This window comes from Bidens hawaiensis, unplaced genomic scaffold (assembly GCF_021521415.1).
Source record: "Bidens hawaiensis isolate Kalapana, Puna unplaced genomic scaffold, B.hawaiensis_p1.1 tig00015346_1, whole genome shotgun sequence".
NCBI lineage: Eukaryota > Viridiplantae > Streptophyta > Magnoliopsida > Asterales > Asteraceae > Bidens > Bidens hawaiensis.
The window spans coordinates 29,491-42,550 of NW_027492370.1; the positions used below are offsets into that span (position 1 = coordinate 29,491).

General features: G+C 36.6%; 1 protein-coding gene and 1 pseudogene across 1 annotated transcript; both read right to left on the reverse strand.

Moving 5' to 3' along the window:
- Positions 1-2,177: 2,177 nt before the first annotated feature.
- LOC143548967 (ubiquitin-conjugating enzyme E2 variant 1D-like) lies at positions 2,178-4,693 on the reverse strand. The gene is made up of 4 exons (XM_077039995.1): positions 4,552-4,693; positions 3,306-3,445; positions 3,065-3,190; positions 2,178-2,646 (listed from the first exon to the last, which is right to left on the reverse strand). The coding sequence occupies exons 1-4, from the start codon at positions 4,583-4,585 to the stop codon at positions 2,506-2,508; spliced, it is 441 nt and encodes a 146-aa protein (XP_076896110.1). The 5' UTR covers positions 4,586-4,693; the 3' UTR covers positions 2,178-2,505.
- Positions 4,694-11,900: 7,207 nt separating this feature from the next.
- Positions 11,901-12,236, reverse strand: LOC143548959 (protein GL2-INTERACTING REPRESSOR 1 pseudogene; annotated as a pseudogene).
- Positions 12,237-13,060: the final 824 nt, after the last annotated feature.

Sequence of the window (13,060 nt, forward strand, 5' to 3'; positions counted from 1 at the left end):
TAAACACCTTTTGTAAATTTAAACATTAATTACAACTATGATCCTTAATCTTTTACCTATATACTCCTTTTATTTTCATTCCTAACCCAACTTCACCCACGGAATTTAAACGATCATAACTCTTTTATTCGTTAATATTTTTTATAAAACATTGCACCATAAAAACAAGAATTTTATTATCTTTAATTTGATTATCATATTGTTATAGTTTTTTGCAGTTAACAAAAACAACATTTTACGCATGGGTGTTTGCGGTTTGGTTTTGATAGTTTTTATATTAAACTGTGATCCAAACTGTAAGTAACCTTTTTTTGTTGTCGAAAACTGAAACCACCTCATTGAAAACTGAAATCGACTGGCTAAACGTTAAAGAAAAAAAATCAATCGTGAAATTAAACCAATGACCGGTTTGAACGGTTTCAAACAGAACAATGAACACACATAAATTTGTAATGAGATTACCAAAGTCCGGGTTTCCCTCTGCATCGCGCGGGCACCCGTCTAGTTATAAAATACTAAAGTAAAGGAGAGTATACAATAAGTAAAATCAAGCAAAGAAAATATTCACTAAAAATGATGAAGAAAAGCTATTAAGAGCGCCCTAGAGAAAGCAGTGTCTTGAAGAAGAATCCGAGAGCTGTGGTCTCGGATTTCCTTCTTCAAAGGGGAATAAGACGGTTTTCGTGTTTGAAGTTTAATTGAAAATTTTATAACAAATATAGCCAATAAACATCTTGAATCTCATAGAAGAAAATAGTGAGTTCATCTTTTAATTTAGAGCCGTAGAAAAAAATCAATATGAAAAGAGTTTTATTGGGATGTGATTATAACCCGAAAATCCCTGTTAAAATGGGTTCACTTTAGTTTATTCATGGCTGGATTATGTTCTTACTTCTTTCAATCTCAAATGTACTTTATTGATGAATGGTGCATTCATATTGTTTGAGTCTTCGTAGCTAGAATCAATATATCGCTTTGCTATTCAAAAAGGGGTTGTAGCGTAGCTTGTTGCCCGTTTGCCTGTCACTTTATTGTAATCGCTTTGTAGCAAATTATTAGCTTGGCTACGTATTAATATTTTTTTTATTAGAAAACAAAAACAAATATATCGCTTAAATCTAAACTTTCGTGACATAATGTTGATGTGTGTGTGGTATTCCCTATATTGATGCCTAATAAGGATTGTTACTGTTAACTGAAAGTTTAGGTTAAAAGAATGGAGTAGAGAGAACTGCATGCATACCAAGTGTTTAATGAAATATCCCACATGACAAATTTAAATATTTATGAAGAATTTGGTTGGATGAAACAATGAACAAATCCAAGTTTTTACATCAATTTTATGATGAAAGAAAGGATTTAAATTGGAGTTCATGTAATTGGGCCAAAGCGGTTTATATAGAAGATAATTTAGTATAACGAGTTTCATGTCCCCCAAGTGACTTCATGTGGTAAGGTGTCTTATTTTTAACCAAGAGATGGAGGGTTCAAATAATGCATGATGTAGAAAACAGACAAAAGAAAGTACGACAAGCTTTGTAGTTTATTAAATTTGCTAATTTTAGTAAAATGCCTATTAATATTTTGGTAGGATTTAGTTTGTTTGCAATGTGTGTGACATGATTTGAATGATTTCTTGAGATATAACAACTAATGAAAACACAATAGTTTAAAGTTTAAACTTTAATTAAACTTATTAGTTTTGATAATGACTAATTAAACTTATGTGACTTGAAATTTACTAGTTCATCATTGATGATTATACGTCACATATATGTTCCTAAACACTTGATTAAGCCCTCTTAAGTTATATTACAGGTGTGATTAAGACTAGAACAGAGGCGGACCTACTCCTACCGGATAGGGGTCGGCCGACCCCTGTAATAAAAATATAAATAGTACTGTTATATCGTTAAAATCTTAATCAACCCTGTCAAATTTTGATACTGACCCCTGTGGAATTTCGAAATCTGATGGATGATGAAAAAAAAGTAGAAGAAAGAAGATAGCATGACCAAAATTTCTTTTCCCAGCTTGTGCAGCGGTGGTTTCTGGTGTTATCTGCAACGGTCAACCATGTTTTCATTTAAAAACTGGTTAAAAACCAAACCGGTTTGACCAAAAACCAGTTTTGGTCATCTTTGACCAAACCAAACCGGTTTGGGACGAATTTCCAATTATACACCTATACTTTTAGCCATGCCGTATACAGGCATAGTAACACAAGGATTTGTATGTGGCCATGATGGTCGGAGGTGTTTTGTGCAGGTGACGATAGGCGACCGTCTGCTCGCCTACCCTGCCACAGCAACACAATAAACGCAAGCTTAATACAGTCTACATAAAACTAGTAAACGAAATTGCATATATATCAAACAGTTGACACAAACACGAATCCCATGAATCAAACATCATGCAGAAACAGCCATGAGAGTTACCAAAGCAACCAAACCATTAATTTTGCATATAAACATATGCAATCATCATATCCATATAATATATAACCTAGAAACATGTGCCTTCCGGTGGCTGAACGAGCTTCCGATTGTATGGGGCCGACATTTCTTTCTTTAGTTGTGTCAATATATCTTCCATTGTGTACTCTCTCTGCCAATTCGCCAGTATCCCAAACTTCTTTGGCTCCACCTGCAAAACGGTTTGGTCAAACAACAACTTTGACCCGAACCCACCTCAAAAATCGAATCTTTAAAACTGTTTGACCATCTTTGACCCTAATCCATCTTAAAATGGAATTTTTAAAACTACAAAACTCATGAAAGAAACATTTTGTAATGCGTTTTCAAGGTTCGTGTGCAGACACACACGGCCGTTTTAGGGAGTAGGGACTATAAAGAGTGATCACGTGTTCAAAGAAAGTCAACGTTTGACCTTTTAGATATAACTACATGCACAATTACTAACACGAAAGATTTTGAAAGAGTAAAAAAAATTTATATGATTATGAGCAAACAAGTACTATGTTTGACTCTAAAAAGTAAAAAACAGATTCTCTTTAGGATAACGGAGTAGTAAAAAAAAGATACAAATTTAAATATTCTTTTACCACTCCAGTCTCATGGTTGACAAAAGTCATGTTGACCCGAGAATGAAAACGGACAGTAGGAGGCTTCTCAGGATAATCTTTGTCACAAAATAGCTTCAATTGATAAATTCGTCCTTCATGTACAGACCGAAGAACACCACAAAAATCATCAGAATTACTAAAAGTATAAACACGTAATGCCTAAAATCTCCGCTCAATCATTTTAAAAGAATAATATTATTATTGACACAATTGAACTTACATTGTGAGGCCCGATAATGGTGCCGGTCCAAGAACGCATGTATATGTCATCACCATCATCCATACCATAACTCACGGTACCATCTCCAATACCCTTTTCTCCACGCTCAAGTTCCTCCAGTAATCTGAAATTTCGAGGTACTGCAACAAAACAAAACAACTTGAGCAGAAGGCCTTTAAAATTGTTGTTACTTCACGTGTTAGGAATAAGTTACTTCACATGTTAGGACTCGTTCACACTTTTTTCTAGTTTAGAAAAACAACATCATCACAGTATTAAGTCAAATCTTTAGTAAAAGCAATTAAGGAGGCAGTACGCAGCGTGTGACTTTCAAATTTTAACCTTTTCAACCGGTTAGGAGTCATTTGATTAGTCTCCACTTTTAGCTAAAAGATTTTATCTGACACGAGTGAGATGAAACACAACTCAACGTCTCAAATTCTAACGGATGTTGAGGTAAGCCAACGGCTAAACAAAACAAAATATCGACTGCATGACTTTTGGTTGATCCTAGCAAGTAGATGTGTTTGTGAATCCATAACAACATTTCACAAATTTAATATCATAGAAATTAATTAAACTTTAAACTCACATCGTGACATCACAATCAATGTGTTGGTTCAGGCCTTGTTGCAGCACAAACACACACAATTCAGACGAGTTTCTGTGTATTCACTAACTTCAAACGAATTGCAACTAAGAAAAGAAAAACAACTCGAAAACAGAGAAGCAAGTAACGTAAACAACTAACAACCAATTAAAGACTCGGACTTGATAAACGAGTCAGACGAATTATTCAGTTACCCTACCCATAACATGCAGATAAACATAAACCAGGTGCCCAAAGACTCCTTCAACACCATTAACACATATTCAAATGGAGTATTTGATGACCCGTAACCCGTAAACAAATAAACGATTAGCCCAACACAATGAAGATGGACAAAACGAATAATCTAATAAAAAACAGCATATGAGATCATTTTGTAATTTGTACACAAATAAGTATGAGCTAGGATCCTAAATCAGGTGTAAAGCTCATTCTTTTCAGGACCAACAAGAATCAAGAACAATATACAATCAAACCCTAGTGAAGTCTTAACATAAAGTGCAATCAAAATCAAGATTCAAGATTATTTATACCCACAACAAAAATACCCAAAAAGTAAACTCGATGAAAATAATTAATTAATAATTAACAGAATGTAAATTAAACAGTATCGAAGCAAGCTTATCGAAGACTCACCGACTACACTGGATCCTCCAGAGCCAAGCGTCATGAGTTGACTCACTGTAAACAGACAAATTTGTCTTACGATCTGATCGACAGACGAACGCAGACTCTAATCCAGGGTAAAGGGGCTAATATACGATGTTTTAGGCTTTCGGATTATTCGGTTCTGGTTTAATTTTTGATTTAGTTTTTCTTTTATTTTTTGGATTCGGTTCGACTTTTGGTTTAGTGGGGAGGAGGTGGGAGTGAAAAATGTTTTGGGAGGTACGTTTAGCAACACATTTGGAAAAGAAAATGTTCTATACTAATGGATTCGGGTCCATAACCATGGGTTTTTTAAAGTTTATTTTGCTACGGTCAATGTTATATAAAAGAATAAATATGAAAATGAAAATTTAAATACATTGAAGGAAAATTAAATTCGTATCTATCTAGGTGAGGTAATACCATCACTATTTCCAATTGTTTTCTTAGATTATTTACGATTTTTAAAAGAAATAGCTACTTTCGATTTTTTATCATAAATTTCAGCCCTTAACTCACACACAAGTTGATTTAAGGTGCTGTTATTTTTTTATTTATTACAAGTTTAATTTTATACGTGTATTTGTGAATTGTGTATGAGCAGAATTATCAATTTGGGTTAAAGATTTATGTGTTCAACCCGTACTAGTGGGTGAATTATGGGTGGAAATTCTTGAGATGAAAATGTGATTCAAACATAGCAAGCAAATAGTGTGGTTTTAGGTTGTACAATGCATCATGATTAAAAATAGGTTGTGTTTGGGTTAACCTGTTTATTAAGCGGGCCGTGTTTAGATTATTTGTTTAAAAAAATAGATTGACCCGTTTAATTTTGTTTTTGATAAATATTATTTCAACATAAATGTTAGTATCACTAATTTGTTTTCAGAATGTAAAAATTCAGAATTCATAACTTTTTGTAGATCCAAATAATCGGTGGAACATATACAATCACTATCCTTGTTTAATACAAAATTGATGCTTGTTTGCTTGTGAATATCGATGGGTGGACAATATATTTATTGGAAGTAATGACATGTATTAATAATATGTAATAATAGGTAATGAACATTAAATTGTTACAAATTTCATTTTAGGACATGCTATTATAATAATGTCATTTTTTTTATTAAAACAATATTGACATGCACTCATACTTACCTATCAAACAACTTATCTGTTGACCCGTCTATAACTCATTAACCTGTTTAAAAGCCGTTGTACCGTTTGACATAGACGTGTACAAAAAAACCGGTTCCGGAACCTAACCGGTGGAACCGAACCGGAACCGGTTCCAGTTCCAACCCGGTTGGAACAATACCCGGTTTGGGTATTTTTGTACCCGAAAATCGGGACCGGTTCTACTATATATATTTCAGTACCGGTTCCAACCCGGTTCTTATTTGGAACCGGTTCGGGTCGTACCCGGAAAAACCGGTTCCACCGGGTTTTTTTCAAGGGTCAAACAAAAAGTCAAACTAGCCATTGGAACCGGTTCCAACGGTAATATAGCCGTTGGAACCGGTTTTTTAGACACCAAGTAGCCGTTGGAACCGGTTCCAACGGTAATATAGCCGTTGGAACCGGTTTTTGAGGCAATATATCCGTTGGAACCGGTTCCAACGGTAATATAGCCGTTGGAACCGGTTTTTGGGCCAAACCTATATATAACTTGTTTCCATTACTTGTTTCACCACCAAACTCAAAAACAAACTAAAATACTACTCCTTTAGCAAACCCGTTCCTTTACCCGACCATCCAACAAAATATTATTATGGCACCCATCAAAAAAACTAACAACAAGGCTAAGAAGGGTGTTTTTGTTGCCCCCGTTCCTGTTACGGAGGACCCAAGGGTTGTTACGGTAGTCAACCATAACCGCAACCAAGACATATGGAAGAATTGGGATTTGATTGTGGATGACGAAGGTTATCAAAAGGCTCGTTGCAAACTATGTGGTTCAATATTAAAGCAGGATTCCAACTCTACTTTGAGAAAGCACATCGAGAAGCCATATTGCAAGGCGTTGAAAGGGATTGGCACGACCGATCAAATTGACTTGGGTAAAGATGGTACACTATTTCGTTACAACACGACTCAAGTTCAAGATAGAATGGCAAAGTTCGTTATTCAACGAGGTTTGCCGTTTAACCACTTTGATGACCCGGAGTTGACGTCGTTGATTCGCGAAACTCTACAACCGAGATACACACATGTAAGTCGTACTACCTTAAGACGTCATTGTGTCAAGTTGTGGGAGTGTGCTAAAAAAGAGTTAATCGAGTCTTTTCATTCTTTAGAAGCCATGGTTAGTTTAACTACCGATGTTTGGTCGGCACCACACGGGTTGCCCGAATCATACATATGTGTCACCGCTCATTGGGTTGATCCGGTGACATGACAATTGATGAAACGCACCATCGCTTTTGAAAACTTCCCGTTCCCACATACCGCCGAAAAATTGTTTGAATTACTTGATGAAGTTATAACGACTTACAACTTGAGAAATAAAATATTTTCGATTTCGTTTGACAACGCTTCAAACAATACTAAGGCGGCTGAAAAATTTATCATTAAATATTCACCACCTTGTTTCGGGGATTTTTTTCATGTCCGATGTGTTGCACATATCATCAACTTGGTTGTTCAAGTAGGTCTTGACAATGAACACATTTGTGATGATTTAAAATACTTTAGACTTATGTTACAAGATGTCTTCAAAAGTGGTAAAAGAAGACATCTTGAATATAAGAACTATTGCAAGTCGGTGGAAAGAAAGTATTTGGGGCCGAATTGGGACGTTTCAACCCGTTGGAACTCAACTTGTCATATGTTAAAGTGTGCTTTTGGCCAACGCCAAACTTTACAAGCTTTTCATAACAATCTTGTTGAACAACGCGAGGCCGATATGTTTCCGGAAAGTGTTTGGGTCCAAGTCGGTTATATGTTGGAGTATCTTGACGTGTTCAAAAAGTCAACAACAAAATTATCGGGAGTCTATTACCCTACTAGTTGTTGGGTTTTGCAAGAATTGTACTATATGTCTTGTGTTTTTAAAAGCTTTGCGGAGAAGAACAAACTCTTCGAAAATATTGTTGCGGTGATGAAAGAAAAGTTCATAAAATATTTTGAAATCATACCGCCGGTCTTTACTTGTGCCGCCGCATTAAACCCCTATTGGAATGTTAATGGGGTTGAAACAACGATTGAGGAAATATTCGACAACTTAGGTATGCACGAGATTGACCCGAAGTTGTCGACGGAAGCGAATGACAAGTTCAACAAAAATCTTCAAGACCTTTATGACCACTATTTTCAAATGTACGGTCCAAGCACGAGATCGTCTTTTGTGAAAAAAACAACAAGTGGTAGGCCGTGCAATGACCCACTTATAAACTTGATGAATGGGATTCGTGAATCCGCATCTAAGAGGCAAAGAGGAAACACACCAAGTAGCGAACTTGGTCGATATAGTGGAGCAAACTATGTTGAGGGCGCAACGGTAGACGAAATTCGCAATATTGATTTATTGGCTTGGTGGAAAGGTAAACAAAACGAATTTCCCATTCTATCCGCCATGGCTCGTGATTTGCTTGCCGTACAAGCCTCAACGGTTGCTTCCGAATCGGTTTTTTCTCTTAGTGGGAGGGTGTTATCTATGCGAAGAACAAAACTAACTCCCGAGTCTCTAGAGGTTTGCATTTGCCTAAAGGACCATTTGGATGCGGTGGATCGTGTACAACACAAGTCGAACTTTGAAGACGAAATACCAATAGAGCGTCATATTCATGATGAGGAGGCGGAGGACGGGGTTTCTTCCGATAACGAAGACGAGGGTGAAGAGAATGAAGACGAAGAAGAGTTGTAATTATTTGTTTTGGTAAAATTATTTGTAACTTGTTCGACTAATTATTTGTTTTGGTAAAATTATTTGTTTCGACGAAGAAGAATTGTACTATTGTCTGTCAGTCACGTGTTTGAACGGTCAAACGGTCAAAAACGGTTAAAAAACCCTATTTATAGTTAAAAAACCGGTTCCAACGGTCAAAAACGGCTATATAGCCGTTGGAACCGGTTCCTAACGGCTCTAATTTATAAATTTCAAAAAAAACCGGTGGAACCGGTTTTTACGTAAAAACCGGTTCCGGTTCATACCCTACCCGGTTCTTAAAAGTTCGCATATCTGGGCACCGGTTCGGGTCGGGAACCGAACCGGTTCCTGACTGGAACCGGTGTCATTCTCTACCCGGGTTGAAAAAAACCGGTTCCGAACCGGTTCGGGTTTTCAAGGTGTACCCGATTTGTGCAGCTCTAGTTTGACACCTTTAGAGTTCAGTCATAGCCCATATGAGCTGAACAAGTTGTGTTCATATTACACGATTTTAGGTGTATGCAAGGTTGGGTTTTATGTTTTTGACATAAATAATTCAACTCGCCAACCCATAACCTGAGTTAGCACCCCTATCTATTACAATATGGGTTACACAAACTTCCTTAATGTTGGGGCTTGGTTAGGTTTTTACATGTAGTTGTCAATTTTAAGTAGTACTTTGGTGATTTTAGGTTCGTAATCCTCACGATATTGGGATGTGATGTGAGGTGCAGTGACGAGAGCAGGCGCAATAACGTTTGTGAGTTGTAATTGTAAAGCCGAGGAGGGGAGGTGTTGGTCGGCGGCGGTTAAGCAAAACGGTGTTGGGTATTTGTTTGATGGTGGAAAGACGCCTCAAATCTTTTTGACTGTCTAAACGAAATAAAAGTTTGAAACATTACTAGAATTTCATATATTCGCTCACAAAACGATAAAATTGGTGTATAAGATTCAAAAACAGTTACATGTTTGAAACGTTTTTTTATTGGCTAACATATATACTCTCTAATACTACTCATAAATATGCATTTTTGTCTATTGTATGACTTGAAGTCTTAAACCACATGAAAAAATGACACATATCTTAGACACCTTGATACTATCATGACCACAAACCCTTTGGTCTATGATCGCGAGTATAAGGCAATCATGCATGTGACTTCATGCCGATAAAATCATGTCACGACAATGGCTTGCTAATAGGTATCTCAATTGCTAAAGCACGAATCATTTATAGAAACAGTAAAAAATCATATAATAACCAAGTTTCTTTTCTAGTAAAGTACTAAATCTATTTTTTATTAATCAAAAGCGACTCAAGTTTGATTTAGTGTTCTAGGCCTAAGAAACTATAAGGTTATCTTGATGACGTGTTTTTTTTTAATATTAATTTAGTGCTTATGCGGTAATTAACTTTTTATTATAAAAAACAAAGTTGATTGGATAATCTAGAAATTCTCGATTGTGGTAGTGATAAACAAATAAACGGTCACATTACCACATAGATATAAAAGACTTTACATTTGGATTTATAGTATACATGACAAACCTTTTGCTCCTTGTACAAAATCAATTGTGGTGGCCGTGGGGCATACGAATTCCTACAAGACAATACAGAATCTAAAGGTGGTCGGGCAGCGCTGAAATCACCACAAGTCTCTTGGGTTGCGCTATCGGGTTGAAGTTCTGATTTACCAACCCGATGTTGAAGCATTGTGGAAAATATTTTAAATTAAATTTTAAAACCATGATTAATGCTACTTTCCGGTCACCATTCCCCATTCCCCTTTCACATACATTTTACACTATGTGACAAGCTTAGGAAGTCAAACCCTAAACCATGAGAACGACAAATGGTCGCACAAGCTAGCCACGTTAGACAAGTCGAATTCCATCGACAAGGAAAATTAATTAATAACGCTTGAGAAGCGTATGCATCAGAAAGTGTAGGAGTACGGAGTACATGCACAAGGGAGTCCAAACTCCAATGGTTGGTTTGTAGGTTTCCACAAACAGAGTGCAGTCCGGACAACTAATAATAAAAATTCACACTAGTATGTGTTGGATTTAATGGTCGGTTCGGGTCAAGTCAAAGCGACTGACCCGAATGTGATCCGGTATGAGTTACACAGGGGGTAAGGAAATATAAACTCACTTAAATATTAATTGGGTCCGACACAATCAATTAAATGGACCGGATGGTGGTTAAAGACTTTGTTTTGTTAATCCAATTGGTTTAACTTGATTAAACCCTAACTATGTTCCTATATATAATATAAGATATTATTATTAATATATACCAACAACAAACAACAAACCCTAGCTGCCACCTCTAATTCAGGCGCCGAAATCCGGCAGTCGGTTTTCCGGCGACCACTTCCGTCCACCGGAACTTCATCCTGGTCATCTTCTCCGGCTACCATACACAGCATATCACCACTATAGCCTTTATTGCCTATTCGTGTTGTACCCTACTGCTGTCCGCCGCCTATTCAAGTTTTTCCGGCGACTTTCGGTTTTCCGGTGACCCCTTTTTGGGCTGTTTCTTGTTCCGGCAGCCGCTGCTGTACCACCAGCTGCCCGCCGCCACTTACTGTTGTTCCAGGCTTCCGTCGCCGCACCGCCATAGTTTGCCGGAGCGCCGCGGTGCAACCATCAACAGCCGCCGGAATTACTAGGAGACTTGAGTGTGTCGTATTTTCTAGCTCATTTCGTTTGCCTTTGGTGTCTTCCCGGTTTCGATAACCGAGGTATATCGACAAACTAATCTATGGTTGTTTATAATTATTGTTTAATCGTGCTCGTACATAGTTGTAATCGGATCCGGGTTTTGGGTTTCGGTTTATGGTTCGCTTAATCGTTTTACTTTCCGCTGCGTTTTATAGTTCGTTTAAACATATATATTAATATTGATTAATAATTATTGAAACGAAAATAATTAACTAAAACGGGTTCAAAAAGGTTTATCCGTTTTCGTTCCGAACCACCGTTGAAACCCAACGGTATGAACCTTCATTACACTCTTAACTCTCTTACTGAATACTTTTATCTCCATCATTCCATCATACAATACTTATTTTAACATGGGAGGTTCGTCACACGCAAAATTTTAATTTTGTATATGACGATACGGGCCTTGTGAATTCATAGCAATAAAAAAACGTTTTCCTTTTTTGTTTTTGTTTGAGTAACATCTTAAACTAGATGTTTACTTATACTTATTGGCCAAAACTCAAAGTCAAAAGCATTGACCATCTCTTTGTCAACTTAATTGACATGGCATCCTAACAATAGATTATTACCAACAATAACATAGTAATAATATCGAAGGGTAAGGGTAACCTTTTTTTTCAGAATCCATCCATTTAACTTAAAAGTTTCAACTGAAGTACCCATTGCAACAAAAATATTAAGAAAAACATAAAGCCCTACATATTTTTATAGCCCTTTTCCTTTTCAATTCATTCTAACTCTTTGTTTTCTTAACATTGCCATGGACAACATCAAGTAGAACCGTGCTTTTGCATCTAGGGCACTTAGGGTACTCCTCGGCGAGCATGATATACATAAGGCACCGAGGACATCCGACCAACATCATAGATGGGGCCTCAGGGCTTGACGAGTACTTGAGGCCTGTCTCATCAAACCCGAGCTCTGAAGACAGACAAGAGCTCGTCGGTGACATGGTGATAGATTGGTTTGGTGGTTCTACCATCGGCCGTTGAGCTCTTGGCGGTGAAAGATGCAACTTCAAGTCAAGCTTCGACCCTCTACCACCACCACTACTATTTCTCCGACTCATATTTGCCCTTAGTGGATGCTAACTTTCCTGCAAATCAATCATAAAACAAATCAAACTTAATGATCATATTAAGGGTATAACTTTTTCATATGATTACATAAAGTTGCATGTAAGCAGGCAACAAGCTGCAACACAACCCCCTAAAAGTAACCATTTAGGAAATCCACAGCCTCTGAGGCTAGAAAACCAGATGTATCAAAAGCAAAATGGATAAACACGTGCTGATCAAAATTATTTTGCTATAAACAAAAGTTTTCATGAATAGATGCTTAAGAGTCATGATAGTATACTTACCAAGAAGATATATAGATATGAAGCTAGAGATGTGGTTGTTGGTTTGGACATTGGAGGCTCAAAGGCCATGTATATATAGCAACTTAAATAAGAGTTAAGTAGACAGATATCAAGTGAAGGTAGGAAATGAATTAATTGTTGGAAACATCCCAATATCGGTGGAAAATTAAGGGAGACCGGTTGTATAATATTGATGTGGGAGCATTAAGGCGGTACTACAGTACTGGTGTCCCTACTAACGTTGTTTTCTTGTAATTTGACACTTATTAAATTGTAATAAAGTTTTATATATGAAGTAGAGTGAAACCAAAAAAAAAATAAATATAGATTTTTTTTTAAAAGTAGATATGTTATTGAATAATCAAATTATTACAAGAGTTGCTCTTTTATATCGAATTTACAAAATGTAACATACGTATTAAAACCGAGGATTTAAATAAACACGTAAATTAAGAGAACAAGTGGTTTACGTATTTTACACTAAAAAGAAAATAATACGAATATGCTAAATTTGGGGGGGTCTTGGGTGA